The following is a 20524-nucleotide window of genomic DNA, read 5'->3' as shown; positions in this document are numbered from 1 at the left end:
TCCTGGCTGAGGTTTGGTGATGGAGATGCACTGCTCAGAACCAGGGCCTGACCTGTGTGTCAGAATTGTGCCACTCTCAGCAACCTGAAATTGTCCTGCAGAGGAAGAGCAGCTTAAACCAAACACTCCACTAAAATCATCTCAGAACTCACATGCTGGGAAAAATAATTTCAACCCAAACCACGTTTACACGTTTTCCCTCTTTTGTATTCCTTCCTAACTTGCCACTTGCAGTGCCATGTCACATCATATTGCCAGAGCATAAACAACAGGAGGTGTCACGATGGGCACCCCTGGCACAATCTGCCACAACCTGATGCTGATAAATGCCTTTGCATACTCAGGACAGATCATCCATAAATCTGAGAAGCTGACAGAGGGACTGGGCAGCCTCTCCAGATTCACAGGCTCTTTTATCTGCAATCAAATCCACAATTCTCCCAGTGCTGCTGCAGGACTGATGCTGCTCTGTCCCACAGGGCAGGACTGGGCGAGGAGTGCTGCAGTTTTTGTTTCCACAGTCTTTGTCTGAAGACAGTATGCCAGATGTGGTTTCTAAGCCCTGAAGAAGGGTATAAATGGGTTAATTACATAAGATTCTTATGTTTACAGGATGCAACAAATGGAACAGATGGGCACCGTGTCCTTCTAGCTTGGACATTTTCCTGTCACTAAGTTATAAAACAAACTAGATTATTTTTATGTCCCAGAAAATTAGGTAGCAATAATCATGAAAATGGGCCATAAAACTTGACTTGAGATCTCTCCCTATCTATGTGAGAAGAAAAATGCTTTCTGCAAGAGGAGTAGCTGTGGACAGATTTAATTACATGGTTCCCAGTCCCAATCCTCAAGTCAACTGACCAAGGAAGCACACTCCAGTGACCCTTGGGTTTATTCTGGGCCAGAGTGACTGCTTGCCTTGATCTGGTGGTGCTCTCCAATCTTCTTTTCCACAGAGGTTGTGACCTGAAACAAGCTGTTTGAAATAACCCCCTTAGAGAGATGAGAATTTGCTGGCTTAAATTAAGATCAGCACATGAAGTGGATGATGAAACCCCCAAAATTCACATGAAAAATAAAAGGAGAGATGAGCCTGGCAGTGTGTCATGGCTCCAGGAGGGAAAAGAAATGGATGTGGCCATCTTCTGCCTCTATTTTACAGCTCTTGAAGATATTAAATGGTGACAGCTCTGTGCTCTCCAGAACAGAAAAGAAGGCTGTGCTCATACAGCAAACCAGGATCACTGTCCAAAGACTGCCTGTGCAATGGAAACAACACAGGCTCATTAGCTAAAGAAAGAGTATTAAACCTGTAAACAGCACAAACTTCAGGGTAGTTAGAACTTTTACTGCAGATTGAAACCCCCGTTGGAAAGGAAGAACAGACAAGGCAATTCTAGAGTATCTGTAGGGAAAAGCAATTAACACAGACTACACCTAAAGTCTCAATTCTAAACTGGCATGAATTACCATCTGTATTTCACACTGATAAAGTCCTGCCCCATGCCAGAAGGCAAAGCCAGGAAATTCAGAGTGCACATCACCTGCTTAGGAGTATGAAGCAGCTCCTGGGCAACGGCTGTGGCCACAATGGCCCTGCTGGTGGCTGCACTGGGCTGCAGGAAGAGAGAAAGCCCAGACACCAGCTGCACTCCCAGGTCTGTGATGGTCACTTTGTCATCCAGCACAGTCACCGTCTTCTCTGCCAGGATGGAGTCAGACAGAGGAGACAAAACCTTTGGAAAAACACAGAAGAATCAGTTTAGGAAAAGGCTGATCAATTGATAGAACCTTTCTTAAGGTCATCATCCCTTCTTGTCTCCAAAGCTTTATGCACAGAAAGGAAAAGCACAGGAAAGGGAGTCTGATTTCATTAGCAGGGTCAGAAATCCTGAGTGGAGAGGTTATGGCTGAGAAGCATCCAAGACTGGGAGCTGTCCTGTCCCAGTTGTGTTATTTGCATTATTTCACCACGAGAGTGGATTTAAAATTCTCTTCTCCTGTTACTCTGTCTTCCCATGTGGACGAGCTCATTAAACCTCCCAGCTACTTTAAAGGGAGGTTACCAGCCTAGGATTTGTCCTTCATTTCATGGCTTGGAAATTCTTGTTCCTCCAGCATTTTCTGTTTCTGATGGAACATCAAGACAGCAGAATATCCTCCCCTTTGCTGAAACGAAGGGCCATGCTGCTCTCTTTGGGGAACTACAGCTAGCCAGCTCATGCACATGCTGTCTTCTCCACCTTCCTCATATCCACACAGACAGCTCTAGCTACCCTTTATGCACTGGTGTGGATCTCAGATTCAGTCAAAGAGAGAAACGGAGAGTTTCTAGCCAGGCAGAAGCCTCAGAAAGAGTTGGAAAAGAATGTAAATAATTCTTTATCTCTCTTGTTGTTCACATTGTTTATAGTTAATTCTATCACTGTGCGTCAAGCACTTTGCACCAATGCTGTGTGTTGGTTTCACTTCAGGAGCAATGGAGTTGGTCCTCACAAAGCTCTGTATAAAAGAGTGATGTATTTTGAATAAACCAGAGTTTTACTCTCAACAACTTCTGAGTCAGAGTCTCTTGTCGTGCCTTGACAGCGACACACTGGCTTTGGTAAGGGCTCACCTGTGTAACCCCCCCAGAGGTACAATCCGTGGGCACGGCAGCGTGGGGCCCCCCAGCCCGTGCCCAGACCCCTCCCAGAGCTGTACCTGCATGGTGGTCATTCCCACTTCCCGGCCGACCAGGATCCTGCCCTCCTGCAGCCTGGCAATGTGGGGATCCTCCAGCTTCATGAAGTCCCTGACCAGCTCGGTGATGTCGAAGTGCCAGTCCGAGCCCAGCAGGAAGCTCAGCTGTCCCCAGGGGCCCGAGTCCTCGGCCACGAACTGCGTCAGCACCCTGACCGTGGCGTGCTGGTACTGCAGGCTGCAGCCCCTGCCCCTGCGCTCCTCCTCCTCCTCGTCATCGCTGTCCCTGGTGGGCCTGGAGGCAGGGAGAACACACAGAGAAATGTTCTCAGAACATCCGTGAAAATTAACACTGGAGTGCCCCTTCAACAGAGCCCTCCCTTCTGGGTTTCTGGACTACTGATTACTGGATTTCTGGTCCACCTCACGTGATGGAGGACTGGGCTGTGCCACCTTTTCACCTGTGCTGCCATCTCCAGACAACACCTCTGCCAGCGGGCCTTGCCAGAGTCCCACACTGCATTTTGTTGCCCAAGACAGACACGTGCACAGAAGCACAACCCCACAGCTTTTACAGCTTTGTGTATCTGCAGATCCCAGTGCACGGCTGGGGGTTCCAGCAGTGCTGCTCCTCAGGGGAAGGCGCTGCATTTCGGGAGCATTCCTGTCACAAATCACCCGGGAAGGGCTGTGCCTCAAGCCCACCTTTTGCTGGAGACCACGGGGACGCGCCAGCCCTTGATCTGGCTGAGCTCAGTGTCGGAAATGTCGATCTGCAGGGGCAGGCGGGGCACCCACACCGTCATCTGCAGCGGGGCGCTCAGGTACTGGTAGGTGAAGTTCACCAGGGCGTTCACCTTGCCCTTCATCTCCTTGCCGTTGACAAAAACGTAGTCACACCTGTCAGAAACCTGGGAGGGGGAAGGAGAAAGGGTGATGGCTGTGGCAAAACCAACCCCAAGTGTAGCCCCAAAACCAAGAGAAAAGGCTCCCCTGGTGGATGCCCATTTATGAAGGGCTGGCACGGTGGGAGCAGCTGAGCACAGAGCCCTGCCCTGGCTCGGAGGCTGGGCTGTGCTGGAGGTGCCAAGGACTGGACACTGTTTGTGAAGCCTGCCCCTGATTTTCTGCAGCCAGCTCCAAACCGATGTGATGGCAGAGCTGGGGAACTCTCAGTGAGCAAAAGCTTGCTCAAGAGGAACCCAGCAAACCCAAACTGCTCTCCATGGGGCAAGCAGCTAGTCACAGCTCCGCCCTGATGACCTCCACCAAGAGTGATGCTGCTTTCGAGACTGGCTCTGCAGTAGATTTCACCCACTGAAGAGTAACAGAAGTCGACTCATTTCCTCTGCAATAAACATTATCTGTTTGTAAATGTTTACATTTTGATTAAAGCTGTAAAGTATTTCTAAACACTACAGTAGATTTATCATTAATATGTAAATGCTGTCCTGAAATATAAGCAAGCATTATCATAGCTGTGTAAGAGTTATATCAGTAATCACTTCTTTAATCAGTGTTGTAATTTACAGACCATTGAGTTTTCTCATTTATTATGTTACTGAGTACTAGTGATAAAATCACTCCTGGATATATAAATCATTAAGAGAGATGCAGATAGTATGAAGTGACTCCATGTGATAAAGTCATTGTCATTTCTATTCCTAAAGGTGTCATAAATGTCTGGGGAAATCCTGTGGCACATTAATCATACATTAAGTGGTGAGCAGTGGGAGCTGTTACATTACTAAATGAGTTGGTATGTCTGCAGAAATTAAGAGCAAGCCCAGCAGATCCCAACTCCTGCTCTTGCTCCCATCCTGTCAGAATTCTATTTCATCACCCCTAACGAGCACTGGTAATGGTGGAACTGCATCTCCCCACCTGAAGGTGTATTTATATTATCATCTGCTCCCTGTTACCCGTTCCCAGCACTGTTTTGTTCAGATGAGGATCATCAGCTGGCAGTGCTGGTGCCCCCAGACTAAGGCAGCAGATGGATGTGCTCTGTGGGCACAGATGCAGGGGCTGAGCTGCTCCCAGTCCCACACAGCCCCTTTGTATCCTCTCTCAGCTTTAGACTCATATTCTGGTAAAATATTTGATGGTGAGATTGCAAGAAGAAGCTTCTGAGAACACAATACAAACATTTCTCTTCCTGGCTGCCTCAGGGGGTTATTGGTATAGCATCCCAATGCTCTAACAGCTGTGCTGACTGAAGCCCTACCATGTGCTACAATACCTGACCCATCCCTCTCTTCAGGCTTCTCCCTCAGCCCTCCTGAGGCCGGCTTGGAAGCCTGAAGGGGGCAGAAACACCTTCATTTTAGCACTATGAATGCCATGGCCTATTTTCCCATCTATTAACTGGAATGGCAATACAGAAGCAGGTTTTGTTCACAGCAGGCTGTTTCAGAATGGCTGTCTGATCTCACCTGAAAGCACCGTGCAGCACAGGTGACGAGGAACCCAACACTGTGTTTGATATCTTATATAATGCCAGCAGTTATTCAGAACACACCCCTCAGGTGGGCTGCTTGTTCTTTCTGTGGTGTCTCTGCATCAGCCTCACCCTGGGAGAGGAGCCCTGAAATGCTTCTCATTAAAGAGCTCCAGCTCAGGCCAGCAAGGGCTGCATGGCAGGAGCCCCAGCCCTGAGCCCTGGACACTCAGCCCCTGTATCTGGGCTGCTGGTGTCCATCCAAGGTCTGGAACATTCCACAAAGCAGCTTCACATAAAGCTCTTGGTTCTTCAGCCTTACCTTCCTTTGAGCAGAAGTGCCTGGGAGGCTTGTCAGCAAAATCTAGCTGAACTCTGCTTGGAGCAACAGCCATTGCTGTCCTGAAGCTGGTTCCAGCCCACTCATTTCTATGGAGAGCAACCCAGAGACAAAGTGAAGTTTCTGGTTTAGCTCTGCAAGTTGCTTATTTAATCTTCTCACATTTATGCATTGTACAAACGGCTAGCACGTGCTGATAAAAGGTTTCTGACAACATACTCGGCTTCAGACTGGTCAGGTCTGCTCCAGATGTATGATTTTATATTGTCTAAACTCAATGTTGTCAGTAACTGAACAAATCTAACTGCTGGGGAAAGAAAAAGAATAACGACAGTAGCAAAACTGCAAATCCAGAATGGCTTTGGGCTGGGATCCAGCCTCCATCTGTATTTGGAAAGCTGCTCCAAGCCTTCGTGGCTGTGGCACAAACAAATGGCTGAACAAGTCCGTAAGCTCCTGAGAGGTGCTGAGCAGCCAGCACAAAGCCTCTCCAAGTGCTCCAGGTTGGTATTTATTACTGGACATGCATCAGCAACACTGGCAGGTCTTTAGGAGCTGCATGGTGAGAGACATGATCCTCTTCCCCAAGAACAAGCATTGCTGACGTCCCTGCACTGCTTCTCCTCTGCTCTGTGCTCCTGATGAAGAGGTAGCACAGAGGAGAGGAACAAATCTCAGGCTGTACTGCATTCCTGTAATTCTGTGTGCATTTTAACCCTTTGAGGCATCCATCCTGGAAGATCATCCATCACTCTTGACAGAGAAAGGCAGCACTTCCCAGCCCATGCTACACAGGGGGAAGTGTCTGCACCTGATCACGGGTGGTTGTGCTCTCTGTGGGTTCCTGACACTGTCCCACACAGCGTGCAGGTACAGCCTCACCAAATCTGCTCCTCAGATGAGCTCAGCCACAGCAGAACCAAAATGAGAGCAGGGGCATTTCCCTTCCTCACCCTTCCCTCACACAGTGACACTTAAAAAATCAATAAACAAGGTTTCTCAGCCTCAGAGGACAGATGCAGATGGACTGCTCCAATTTACAGCTCCAGCAAGCCCCAGGTGGGTCTGATTTGCTGGGCACATGGCCCTCACAAAAAAAGGGAACAGGTTGTGTGGTGCCTCACCAGCCCCCAGCTGAGGCTAACTAAGGTGGAAATAGCATCCCAGCTTGGTTCTGGAGCTCTTCAGTGCAGCTTGGCTACCCTGCTTTGATCTGTTCTCCTGTGGGTAAGACAGGACAGAAACACAGGGCTGGTAGGGGTGACCAATGTCACATGGAACCAAGGAGGAAGGATAGAAAACAGATTTTTAAGAAAATGGGTCACATTAGAACTCAAAATATTTTTTTTTAATTGAAAAGGTATATTTGTTGAAGAGTTTTTGACAGATAGAAGTACTTTTCTGTTTTCCTCCAGGCTTTTGTCAACGTTTCTGGAAGGCCAGGGAGCAGTGCAGGGACAATCTCAGCTGTGGCTCCTGCCCACTCCAGGTCAAGAAAGTCTCTAACAGAAGCTGGAGACTGTGTCTCTCATCTCCTGTAGTATTTATGCTTTTACTATGAAAACATCCTCCCTCTGAAAGTGCTTTTTATCTCTGGCATCAGAAGAAGAGAGCAATGATGAAGGGAAAGCCTGCTCAGCCACCACCTTTAAGTGATTGGGTTTTTTCTTTCCTGCTTAGCAGATCAGCAAGAAGTTTTGCATTTTAAAGAGCTCTCTGATGCTATTTCAGCAGTTTCTTTCATTATTAAGCTGCATTCAGCTACTTTCCCCTTTTTTCTATTCTCCTAACTTCTTTCTCCAGATTAAAAGTAAAATAAAGAAGCAGACAGCAAAGACAGGGCTAAGCACAGTTCCCTAGAGACTTCTTCTTTGTCTTCTTCCTGGCATTATATTTTTGTGCCCTCTTGTAACAAAGGCCATTGCCTTTCCAGATGACTTGGATAGATTCTCTCTGCAACAAATCACATTTTATTGAGCTGACAGAGAAAACTGCTTCCTGGAAATCAAGGGAGAGGCAGTCCTGATGGCCACCTGTGGCACTCAGGGATCTGGGGAGGGAACTGCCCCTGGCAATCTGCAGGTGGGCTGCAGTGAATTTAAAGGATATTCCTGGAGCTGTTACCAGCCCAGTGCAGAGCCTCTGGGTCTCCCAACACCTCCTCATCTCAGATTAAACTTTTGATCCCACCGTGACCTCTGTACTGCAGGACTGCAGGAAGGGAGCAGGAGCTGCTGGAGGTCACACAAAGGATGTGACAAGGACAGCACAGCCAGGGAGGGGCTGCTGGCACCTCTGCAGAGTATTGGGTTTGCCAGCTTAAATTCCACTCCAGATTCCTGAGAAATCTTCCTTCAATTGCTGGTGGAGTCAGGCGGTTTTAGAAAGACAAATTTCATGTCAAATACAAGCTAAGGCTGCCTTTCAAAAGATGGGGAACTCAAAGCACTGTCTGTCCTGCTTCGTGCCTGCTGTACACAGGAGTGGAAAGAATGACAGCTGTAAAACCCAAAAATAAATGAGTGGTTGCCTCTGTGAGGCTGGTCCAAGCTTGTTTGTTCTCCCAGTGGTTTGCACCTCTGCAGACACCAGCCCAGTCTCTGAAGGACACTTCAGAAGGACAAAAAGAGAAGATTTTAATGCAGCAATCCTGTCAGGTTTATGGAGACTGAAAAACTGAGAGGCATCAGTCCATTTTCTAGGCAGAGGTCAGAATGGCTTTAGGACTGAGCAGAAATGGGGAGACGTGGTACCAGGGGATGTCCTCCTTGCATTCATCAGGTTCAGAATCTTGCATTTTTGTCTGTAAACCCATGTACCCATTTCTGTTATACTCATGTAAATGTTGCTAAGATATTCAAAGGTTACATAAATGTTTAAATATTTATGACAGCACTTCTATGAGCAGAGAGCTTTTTCCAGTGCCTCTTAAAGGAATCTCAATTTCAGTGGGAAAAAAAAAAAAAATTACAGGATAATCAGCAAAGAATAGTGGTGTTCAGCACTTCTCATAGATGAGACTCCCTGTTCAGCTCGGTGTCATCCCTCTGCCACAGCAGGAAGGCACTTGGAGCTCATGGAGGTCAAGCTCTGGGAGCAGCCATTCATTGCATTAAGGAACACAGAGCACCAGGATCACTTATTCACCACAGACCAACACAGGAAATATCATTTCAGTCATTTACAGGAAATAGTAGACAGTGAAAATCATCCCACAAGCTTTTTGGATATTCCTGTCCTTGCTATAGAATTTCTCTCAAGATTTCTTTTTAACAGCGTGCTCTGTAGAAAGGGAATTATCCTCAATTAATTCTACAGGTTTTGAAAGAGAGACTCCGTGTGGCTCTCCAGCCTTGATTCCAATTAAACACCACGGCCTTACACACAAAGGAAATCCTCTGCTACATGAACATTAGGCTTCCTAAGAAGGATTTCAATGCCTGTCTGCATAATCCTGAATAATCAGTAACCTAGTGGAAAACTGAAGCTGTCTCAAGGCCCATCATACTCATTTTTTCAAATTAAACTGTTTAAGTCTGATAAAAGTCAGAGCCTCAGACCCGAGCTCCTCCATGCTATTTACAGCTTCGTGGCAATGTCAGAGCAGCCTTCAGAATGGAAAGCTGCATTCCAGGAGCTGCTGACTGCTGCACTGGCTGGGCTTGCCATGGCCAGCCCTGGCTCCCAGGGATGCAGCCAGGAGCTGCCTGCCAGCACAGAGGCAAGCAGAGCCCTGGGCAGCTCTCACCTGAGCTCTGCACAGCCTTGCTTTGCTCACATTAATGCAAGAATAACCCCCAGAGGCAAACAGAGCCCTGGGCAGCTCTCACCTGAGCTCTGCACAGCCTTGCTTTGCTCACATTAATGCAAGAATAACCCCCAGAGGCAAACAGAGCCCTGGGCAGCTCTCACCTGAGCTCTGCACAGCCTTGCTTTGCTCACATTGGTGCCATAACCACCCCAGAGTCCTTTTCACCCCCTTTTGTGCCCCCCAAAAGAATGGATCTGGTTTGTGAGCTAGCTGGGGAAGAATTCCCACGCTGGGCACAGGAGCAGGGCAGCATCACCTGCATGAGCTGGTCCCAGCTGCACCCCCAGAACTCACAGCTCTCAGTGGCACACAGGGCTGGCTGCTCGGGGCTCTGTGCTGCTCAGCAGCTGCCACATCCCCAGGGGGATCCTTGGCCAGTCCCCAGGCAAGGCTCCCAGCATCCACACCAACAGCACAGGGATGGAGCCCCAGCACTGCAGAGGAGAGCTGGGCAAAACCAGGGCCATGCTTTGGATGCAATTTGGGCTCTCTCTGCTGAGCAGGGTTTTCATTTTCAGTGTCAGCAGCCAGATTAGCAAAACTAAGCAGAAACCCCCCCAGAGCAAGAGAGCTTTTCTTAGGGAGAAGGCTGTACATTACCTAATCTCATTACAGAGATTTCAGAGGCAGCCTTGCAGAGCAGCAGCACTACATTTAACTAACTGAATATCATTCACTACGACAGAACTGAGAGAGTAAAAGGGGTACAAAATGCCAGCTGAGGCTGGAGGGCATCTATTTGCTCCCAAATGACCAGCTCCTGAAGCTGAACTGTGGCTGTGCTGAGCCACGGGAGCTCTGCTGCAGCTCACATTATCACAGAACCCAAAATCTGCCTTGCTTTGTGCACTCTCCAAACAAGCAATTTCTGGAAATGGGGACAAACAGAGAGCTTGGCTCCTGCTCACTGGGGATGGCAGCCCATATATGCAGCATGGCCCCAGATATCTTTTTTGGCAAGGCAGATCCCAGGGTGGAATCACTTCTAATTCCATCTCACAGCTCAGGCAGTGTTGTGCATTTCCATCACAGTGTTTGTCATTCCTTAACTCAGTGTGTATCTCCAATACACAGATGCACAGTGAGTAAATTACAACCAGGGGCAGAAAGCAAAGTACAATCAAGCCATCCTCTCTGCTGACTGTTACTCAGACAGGTCTGGAGCAAACTCATCATAGTCTCATCACCTCAAGACTGGAGCTGTTTCTCCCATTTCCTTTCCCAGTCCTGATCTCAAAGCTTTGGAGGTGATTTTGAAGCACTTTCTGTGCAACTCGAGGTGCTGCTGCTGTGATTTGGGGCTGTGCTGGTTCTCCACCCCAGTGCAGGCAGGCAGCTGGGTGAAGGCACGAGGTGACAGGCAGGGAAGCCTGCACGGATGTAGTTTGGAAGTTTCTTCAGCTGCCCTTGAAATTTTTGCCCATTGTGGGATGGCAAGGTGTTTACAACTTTGATTGCTGAATGTATCTCGGTCCATGCCCATTTTGAGTTCCAATTTCCACAGGCTGGCTGCTGGGGGAGTGGGGCTGACCATGCCTGACAGAACATCTCCTGTGAGAGCTCCAACCACTGCTGCCCTCCTTACTCTGCTGACATCTGGCAGAAGTGTGTGGCAAAGCTTCATTTTTATAAAGCTCCTCCCAAGTTCTGCTGCTCTGCTGCTGTATATTGATCCCATAAATCACAGGACTAGGGGAAGTATGGAGGAGGGCAAGGAGGAGGACTTTCCACTTGTTATCCTGTTCAGAATACAACACCAGCTTTGCCAGAAGAAAAACCTTCAAAGCCACGGGGCTGCAGAGCAGCAAAGCAATGGCATTTCCATGCTGGGGCTTTCTGCCCTGGTTTTAAAGCTGTTCAGTTTGACACAGATGTTCCCAGAGCATCGGAGGGGGACGAGGAGCCAGCAGAGCACAGGCTGCTGGCTCTGGGCTCACAGAGAGATGCAGCTCCTGCTGCCAGGGCTTTCGGGCTGGTTTTGGCTGTGGTCAGGGGGAGCTGCACTTGCTGCTCAAAGAGCACAAAACATCAGCAAAAGCAGCAAAATCCACCTGAGCTCCCAGCAGAGGGCAAGGAGCCTGTGCATGCAGCTGCACTTGCTATAATGGATCCAGACAGATGGATCCTATTGGTAAATTCCAGCTTAGCCAAAGAAACTTTGCCTTTTGCTTCCTTTTTAGTGCCATAATAAATTTTGTGTCCACTTTTGAAAGGTTGGAGCACTGTGTGAAGGTCTAGAGCACTCAAAGGCATTTAAAGTTCATGAAATCAGCTGTAAATTTGGAAATAAAGACTGGGAACTATGAGACAATAAAAGAAGTAAAAGGAATAGCAGTCAGCGCATTCAAAACACTGCACTGAGCTGCCCTGGGACCATGAGCATCACTGGGCAACTCTTACCTGCTCTTTGCAGATAGATCTTAAATTCAGATTTCCACAGGGTTCTGTTACTGAGAACAATGAAATTCAGGCCAACTGAAGTCAAAATTAATATAAATAAGCTTTGAGCTGATGGCCAATTGCTGGGCAAGAGCTTTAAGCTCTCTACCAGAATTAAAGGACATTTCTTTGATACTAAATATTACAGGCCCAGTGCAGACAGGCACTGAGCACCTTCAGCTTCTGGCCTCACTGTCAGGTTTGGCTGAACCCAAATCACCAGAAATTCCACACAATTGAAAGCACAGAAAAATATCTGCCCGAACCTCTAGATGATAATATGAGTAAGTATTAAATAGCTCTCAATAGCTCTCATCAGTAAGTCCTTTTTTTACCCCTAAGTTTGTGATTTAAGATAATCTACAGGCTTTACATGCACTGTAAGCTCATGCACACAGCCCTTGTACCATGGGCTCTGCCCAAAAGACAAAATTTATGATGACTGGATTTTATTTTTAAGCAGAAAGGTTATTCCCAACAAGGTCTCTACACCAGGATTTCACAGAGAAAGATATTTCTAAAGAATTGAACATAAAAGCTTGATGGAGAATTTCAAAATGAATTAAGGATGAAAGGCCTCTGTGCTCATTTGAAGCTTTCTGAGTGCTTTTTAAAATCTAAACCAATTGAAGATGTCAATTTGCCTTGAACCCCAAACCACTTCCCCATGTAAAGAAAGAAATTTTGTGGAAACAAGAACATTCTAGATGAAAAAAAAAAAACCTAAAAAGCCTTTTTTCCTTTCTGATGAGACGAGAAAAACCTTTTTGTTCCAAGCCCTTAATTGAGCTGTGTTTTTCAGCCAGCTGTGTGTTTTACAGCAGTTAGCACTCGTGTCACAGCCACATCCCTCCAGAGGTTCTGCATCTACCCCAAGCACGAGGAGACACCTCCTGTCACCATCGGAGCAATTTCCAACCAGCTCTGCAGAGGAAAAGGCACCTGGAAATGTCCCTGGCTGCTCCAGTGAATGCTGTGCCCACCTCCAGTTATTTGGTCACCTCAGCCTCAGGGTGCCCAGGCAGGGGAGGCTCCTGGAAGCCTCTCAAAATGTTCTGATGGGGCAAACATCGTTGTGAGGAACCCTTTTAGTGTAGATACATTATTTCTGCAGAAAATAAGAGCACAGCAGGGCCCTGGGTGCTAATCAAAGCACACGGTGCTTCAGGAGAACATTCTTCCCAAACAAATTGCTGCAGAACTGCAACAGTCCAGGCTGTGCTGTAGTTCCTGCAAGAACACACTCCTTTCTTGTGAGGCTTGGGGGTTTCACTCCTTCCTGATGAATATAAAAACTACAACAGCCAGAAGCCATTTTTCCAGAAGGATTTTTGCTTGAGAAATAATTCTGCTGTCATTTTCTGTGCATCGTTTGATGCATTACGTATCATGTATTTTTTTTCCCTAATCTGACTCTTTGTTTCTTTGTTCCATTAAGTAGAAGAACTTAATACTGGTAATTCTCACTGTTGGAAAGAAAAAATCCCCACGGGGCTGGAATTATTTGGTGGAATTCTATAAGCTGTTAAAGTCATACAGAATCACAACAGTCCTTTTCTGATTCTTTTAAAATCATTATTTGTGAATGCTATCTTGTATTTTTTCTTACTCAGGGAAGTGGTTTCTAGTAAGGTTACAATCTGGACGATCCCTAAACTAAATTTCATTTTTTACTTCCATTTGTGATTACGTGACTGCCTTAGGAAAAGCATTGATAGGAATTCCTGGAGATTAAAATCCCTGAAAAAGCATCAAGCTCCAGCAAAATGGAGATATTTGGGTTGGCTTTGGAGGATCCACTGAACACAGAAAGCTTTTCTGTAGCTTTCTGCAGCTAAATGTACCTGAAGGCCCTTCAATAAATACAACTGCTTTTTATTCCCTTAATTTTGTCTGCCCTCTGTTTTCAGGTAGCCCCAAAAGGCACCACCTGCAGGACTGGCTGCAGCAGAGGAGCTGTGCTGCCCTGGCAGTGCCACCCAGCAGCCTCTCAGCAGGCTGGCAGCCCTGCCCTGCAGCTGCTGGGCAATGCTGGCCCAGCCCAGCCCTCCCAGGCAGCTGTGCAGCTGAGAGGCACAGCTGGAAAGGTGCTGGGGAACATCTGGAGGAGCAGGGCTCACAGCAGAGCTGCTTTTGCACTGAATGCAATCCATGCACAGAGGGCTGTCGCCCTGATTCTTAAGATTTTCTAAAGCCTTCTGAGTTTACATTCTGTTAGAAAACTTTCCCACACATTTTCTATAAACAACATATTGTTTTGCATTCCTGGTGGGGGTGAAGGAAGTTGAGTTTGTCCAATGTCATTGGAGAGGTGGCCCATTCACTCTCCAATCCACTGTCACCTTTGGAAAAGCATAAAAGTTGAAGTGAGAAAAGAAACCTTCTTCTTTTTTACCTTGCCATCGCAGTGGCTCGTGTTGTGCTTTCTCGTGTCCTATAGCGACAGAGGGCCTGAGGTGAAATTACCCAGGCACTTTAAAAGTGGGACAGGGATATAAGAACGACCCTCGGTGTGGTGGCTGTACAGCCGCACCTCACTCACCCAAAATCCCCTCTCCTCACGCCGGGGGAACGGGAGCAGGGTTGATTTGCAGGAGCTGATTTAGTGGTTACTCCAGGCCGTTCTCCTTGTGCAGATGCAATGTGAAGAGGCAGAAGGCAGTGGGTGGCAGGAGCTTACCTTGATGACGTCCTCCCCGGAGGATTTGCACTCCACGGCCTCGGAGATGTCCGTCACAGCGCTGTTCTCCTCGATGGACACCACCTTGACGGGCACCGCCACCGTCCTGCCCGTCAGCATGGCCGTGTTCAGGATCTCGGTGTCCTGCAGCCAAACAGAGCACAGCACTGCTCACTGCACCTCGGGGAGCCCACCCCAGAGAGCAGCACCCTGCTGGAAGGCAGGGACCCCCAGCCCCGCTTCAGCTGCTGCATAAACACTCACAGCAAAAAGGGCAACCCCGGCTCAGCGAGGAAATGATGATGTGTGCTCCACATCAGGAGGCTGAAGGATAGCTTCATTAAATCTATACTATGTTGCATTAATATACTATTTCAAGAGATACTATTCTACATACTTACTCCTTACCTATTTAACTAATTAATAAGCTCATGACTCTGCTGAGAGCCCGAGCCACAGCTGGGTCCCTTTGGTCACTGACCCCAAACAACTTCCCCAGAATCCAGCCCAGCCATCCCTGCAGGTGAACAATCCCCAACCACATTCCACATGGGCAAACAAAGGAGCAGAGGCAGAGATTGTTTTCTCTTCTTCTCCCTGTACAATCCTGAGAGGCAGAATCGTGTCTCTGTGTCCAGAGAATGGGAATGTCACAAACACTCAGAGCTGAACTCTGTTCAGCACCGATCTCTAACTTCAGGCATACCCCACAGGTATCTCCTGCTTTTAAGATGTGTGGAGTTATTCCCAATATTCATTTTCCAACATGTGATTGCAGAGCTTTTACTAATATTGGCTTGACTGGCAATGTTTGGGTAAGGATAAAAGAGCCTCCAAAGTAAAAATGAATCCAAGCCCATTGCAGAGACGGGGCCTCTCTGTGAACTTTGTGTCTGGAGCTGTTTCAAGATTATTTAATTTCCTCTGATATGGCCAATGAAGCAATGTAAGGAATCCAGAAGGAGTTAGTGATGCTGTTAACTGCAGGGGAAATAACAAGGAAATTTGAAGTCTGAACTGGGGTTGTGGCATATAAAAGCCTTTCAATGCACCATCGACCAGGCCAACACTTGGAACTCCTCAACTGTGTCAGCATCACTGTATTCCCAAGATTCCCATGCAGGAAAAACTTCAAAGTTTTCTTCAGCTTTTCAGCTTTCAGTATAAAGTGAGTAAAACATTCAGCAAATTCCTCAGCACTGAAGTCATGAGGACTGCAGCCACCGATGTCAACAGCAGCAAAATGGGGCACTGACACTGTTGATACTGTTTTCAATTCAAGTTTAGTGAGTCTGAAATTTAGGTCAGATTTTCTTTTCATCTGGCAACTTGTTATATCTCAGGTTCTCCTGCAGCTCTCTTAAGAAATCCCATCAAACTTAAAAGGAAATGCTAAACAGGAATGTTGACTGTTCTAGAAATGTGAGAACCCCAAATCATTCCACTGCAGCATGAGAGATCCCCAGCACTGGGAAGGGATGGTGCCCATCCAGCCACAGCTCTGAGCACAGATGGAAACCTTTTGCCTTCACCTCCCCTGAAAGCAGCCATAACTCATGGGTATTACACAGATTAAGAAATACTGATGTATAAGCAATTAATATATTACACACTATACTAAAAGCAATTTTCAGCTCTGCCACTTCCCTTCCTCAGGCTCCAAGTGCCCTGTGATAGTTAAAACAAACCAGAAAAAAAAAAGACCAAGGAACAAAGCCTTGATTTTATTGTCTTTTTTTGTTTAGAACTAAAATAGAGAAGCATGTATCCCATATCCCTGGATATGGAATAGCCTCATGGCACAACTGCTGCCTCCTGTGTTCCCTTTATATTGCTGCAATAAAGCCAAAGGCACTTCAGGGAGAATCAGCCATTGTCTGCACCACAAAACCTGACAGACAGCTCTGAACACAGGAAAGCATCCACGGCCCAGGGCTCCTCAAAGGCTGAACTGAAACAGACCAAAATAAAAGGAGCTCAAGCAGATCTGTCTGTCCGTCTGTCTGTCCATGAGCAGCCTGAACGTGAGCCACAGACCCAGGTTTGCTTCCCTGCACTCTCCCACCCCTGCAACAGCCCCGGATATCCACTGAGGAGCACAAGTCCCATCTGCAAGGGATGTCTGCAGTGAAAATGTGGGGAGAGCCTGGATGTGGAAGAAATGATGATGTCTGCTCCACATCAGGAGGATGAAGGATAGCTTTATTAAATCTATACTATATTACATTAATATACTATTTAAAGAGATACTGTACTACTCCTTACATACCCATTTAACTAATGAATAAACTCGTGACTCTGCTGAGAGCCCGAGCCACAGCTGGGTCCCTTTGGTCACTGACCCCAAACAACTTCCCCAGAATCCAGCCCAGCCATCCCTGCAGGTGAACAATCCCCAGCCACATTCCACATGGGCAAACAGAGGAGCAGAGGCAAAGATTGTTTTCTCTTCTTCTCCCTGTGCAATCCTGAGAGGCAGAATCGTGTCTCTGTGTCCAGAGAATGGGAATGTCACACATGTCAAGCAGCACCAGGACCACAATTTCCCTCCAGCAGCACAGGAAACCCAGCAGCCAGCAGAGCTGGGGGCTCCTGGGTCTCATTCTTAAACACAGTATACTGCCCTGGCTGCAGCCTAATTCAGGAGAACACAAACAGCATTCCTAAGAAACTTTCAGAGACTGTGAATTCATTTAAAATGAAGGCACTTTTCAAAATCACAATATCTTGGCCATTTCCACATTCTTTAATTTTTAAAATCCCCCAAGAACTAATCTACTTTCTGTGCAGGCAGCAAGTAGAGTTTTAAAATGAAGTTTATTTTATGTGACAAAAAAATTGAAAGCATCTGATAGAAGTGTTTGGACTTGTTCCCCAAGAAATTTAAAAAATGAGGGAAGTAGAGTAAATTGAAAAAAAAAAAAAAAACCAGAAGGAAGATGCACTGTAAGTCAGCATCAATATCCAGGTCAGAAAGACGTTTCTGTAAATGGATTGCAAACCCTAAAAAATCCAGGGCTGGCACTTCCACAGCTAAAACAGAACTACAGAGATAATCCTCATGGAAACAAGGGAGATTCAGCTCTGACCTTGGAAGCCTCCAGCTGTCTTGGCAGCACAATGCCCAAATCCCAACAACATCTGACTCTGATACTGCAGAGGCTGAGCTGCCTTTCTTGCCTGAAGAACATCTACAAGCTCCCAGTTTGGAAGGTTCTTTCCTGTTACCAGGGCATCCCTTCAATGGATGCAACATACGAAGGAAATAATTACTACTTAAATGCATTTAATTAACAAATAGTATAAATAAAGAACAATTTTTCCTCTAATGATTACAGGAAAACTTTAGTGGTTAGGCTCAAGAAGGTATCAAAGGAGACATCTGAAAGCAAATAATTGAATTTTTTGTGTAAGAAATTACTTTAAAATGTATTGGCAGAATTTGATGCAAAACCACCGCTGTCCAGGAGAACTCCAAGCTTTCCTCCTTGAGCTGCTGCTACACTCAGAGCAGCATAAAGCTGCACTGACACTCTGCTCAGGTTATTTTGGATGAAATGCCCCAGCACTGCCCTCCCCAGCTGCACCGCTGTGCAGGACTGCCCTGCAGGAACATCCCCTCCTCAGAAAGGGGAAGCACACCCCTGCAGCAGGCGTGCCCCAGAGCTCAGGAGCTGTGCTCAACCTGCTCATCCAGAGCCAGGCACCCAGGAATGGCTCTGCAGCATCTCACCTTTCATCCCAGCCCTCTCCAGCCAGGGAACTCACACTGATGGCAGTGGGAGCTCTGCTCAAAGAGCAAGAATACAAAATACTGCTTGCATTTAGCTGAGGAGCAAACCTTATGCTCATCCAGCCTCTCCATTGTAAGAAGGCAAGCATTCAGCCATGACTGATTCAGGAACTAATTCAACATTAAATTGTGGCAGAATGAGGAAGCAAAGTGACAGCTGTTTAATTAAACTCTAAATCCGATTAGATGGTGTTATCAAGAGAAATCCACGGGAGCCTGAGGTCATGAGAATGGTCCAGTGTGCAGGCTGGAAATCCGAGTGGAGCCTCCCAGGACAATGTTAATTGAGGCTCAGCATTCAGGTTTGTCCCTCACACAGCCACGCCACCTCACCAGTGCCAAACCTGAAGGACTGACACAAAAATGCCATTTCTGTTTGGACAGGGAAAGTTGCTTGGAAGAGCACGTGGGAAAGGGGCACTTGGGCACTGCCACCCTTGAAACGAACCCAGCAGCTGCTCACAGAACAAGCCAGAGGCAGCCAGTCCTGGCTGCTGACAGGGCTGCAGTGGAGACAAAGCCCACCAGAGAGCTCCAGGAGCTGGTGCCTCCACTGAGAACACTGCCTGCCTGGCAGCACCTTGCAAGAGGAGATGGAGATGTGGGAGATGTGAAGTGCCCGTGCCAGCTGCAAACAGCCCGGGTAAGGCAGGAGGGGCACTGAGCTGGGCATCACATCTCCAGAGCAGCTGCAGAGCTGTGGGGCTGGTGTGTGAGCCTGGCTGTGGGTTCAGCCATCAGCACTGCTGAGATTACAGCTGATTAACAGCATAACACTGCTAGGCAGCAGGCCCTGCTCAGCTCCATAATCCCACATTAACAGTGAATTACACATTGTGCTTGCTGCCAACTGGGTCCTCTGACACTCCACATCATCCACAGCACTGGTACGGGAGGGGAAGGAAGCTGACATTCTGCTTCTGAAATTCTCAGCACACCCTGCAGAAGAACAGGGGTGCTCCTACAGTGTGGATATTCTCAGTTCAGTCAGAGAAAAAGAGAAAGCTTTCTGCCAGGTTAAGGCTGGGAAAAAGTCTGGGAGGAATGCAAACAATCGATTATCTTGCTTTCCATTCATATTGTTCATAGATCTGTTCTACCACACTGACCCGAGCCCAGTGAGCCAATCAGGTGAAATGGTTTCACTTTAATTCCAATGGAATCAATGTTCATTATTTTCTCTATAAAAGAGAGGTGTTTTTGAGTAAAGATCATCCTTTGCCCTCTGAAGATGGAGTCTCTTCATTCCCGTCCCTGCCTCAACAGTGACACTACAGACCAAGGGTTTGGGTGATTGGGACCCCTGAGGCAGAGTCACCCTCTGGCAGGAGTGGGGAAGGGCAGATTTCGTGGCTTGGATTTCGGGCTGCTCTTTCACTTGATTCCAAGATTATTGGCCCATCACATCTCAGTCCTGCTCTTCATTTATCACTTCATTAATAGGAGACTTTTAGTTAGTGAGTAGTATCAGCTGCAGGAGAAATGGAACTGCTCTCCAGGAGTGAAGCAAAAGGGGACAGCTCTTCCTTAACAGCATCCCTCAGTCTCCAAACATGGATGCAGGTGGAATCCAGGTCACTCCATGACTCTAAAGTCCACACTGCCAAGGAAAATGTCAGCTAAGGAACAAATTAACTGTGGAGAAAAATCAGGCCATTCCACATCTACATAAGAAACAGACTTAGTGAATAAAAGTTGCCATTTCTGCAGTCTGTTTCTGACAGGACAGGAGAACAAAGGAGCTCAGCGTTTCCTTTGGATGCTAATTGCAGCTGACACAGGCAGCACTCTGAGCTATCCCCTCCTGTTAAAGCTCTGTTAAATACAACAGCACACAGGGCACAGCAACTCAGGGCACCACCTGCCCCCGAGAACAAGCAGAGCCCAGACATCTCCCCTGGACACAGCCAGAGCTGGGGCTGCCACTGCTGTCCCTGCCCTGCCCAGCACCTGCCTGGAGAGCCTGAGATGGCTCTGGGTGCCCAGGAGCCCTGCAGAGGGACAGGGAGGGATGTGGGTGCCCAGGAACCCTGCAGAGGGACAGGAGGGGCTGTGAGTCTCCAGGAATCTGCAGAGGGACAGGAGGGATGTGGAACTGGGGCTGTGGGTGCCCAGGAACCCTGCACAGGGACAGGAGGGATGTGGGTGCCCAGGAGTCCTGCACAGGGACAGGGAGGGATGTGGGTGCCCAGGAACCCTGCACAGGGACAGGGAGGGATGTGGAACCAGGGATGTGGGTGCTCATGAGCCTTGAACAGGGACAGGAGGGATGTGGAACCAGGGATGTGGGTGCCCAGGAACCCTGCACAGGGACAGGGAGGGATGTGGGTGCCCAG

At 47.7% G+C, this 20524-nt stretch overlaps 1 protein-coding gene and 1 long non-coding RNA gene across 4 annotated transcripts in view; one reads left to right on the top strand and one right to left on the bottom strand.

Moving 5' to 3' along the window:
- TMEM132C (transmembrane protein 132C) overlaps positions 1 to 20524 on the bottom strand; it is a 182922-nt gene that overhangs the window by 8172 nt on the left and 154226 nt on the right. For all 3 annotated transcript variants that reach the window (XM_077787270.2, XM_085593385.1, XM_085593386.1), the window contains 4 exons: positions 14396 to 14539; positions 3391 to 3596; positions 2707 to 2980; positions 1548 to 1739 (listed from right to left, as the gene is read on the bottom strand). In XM_077787270.2, coding sequence (XP_077643396.1) covers positions 1548 to 1739; positions 2707 to 2980; positions 3391 to 3596; positions 14396 to 14539 — 816 coding nt within the window. The remainder of the gene's footprint in view (positions 1 to 1547; positions 1740 to 2706; positions 2981 to 3390; positions 3597 to 14395; positions 14540 to 20524) is intronic.
- LOC146766027 (uncharacterized) lies at positions 3387 to 9267 on the top strand. The gene is made up of 3 exons (XR_014958692.1): positions 3387 to 6688; positions 6881 to 6986; positions 7399 to 9267. It is a non-coding gene; the product is annotated as an uncharacterized LOC146766027 (long non-coding RNA).

Source organism: Lonchura striata, chromosome 15, assembly GCF_050655825.1.
Source record: "Lonchura striata isolate lonStrDom1 chromosome 15, ASM5065582v1, whole genome shotgun sequence".
Lineage (NCBI taxonomy): Eukaryota > Metazoa > Chordata > Aves > Passeriformes > Estrildidae > Lonchura > Lonchura striata.
The sequence above is the reverse complement of the archived record's forward strand: the minus strand, read 5'-3'. Positions and strand labels throughout refer to the sequence as shown.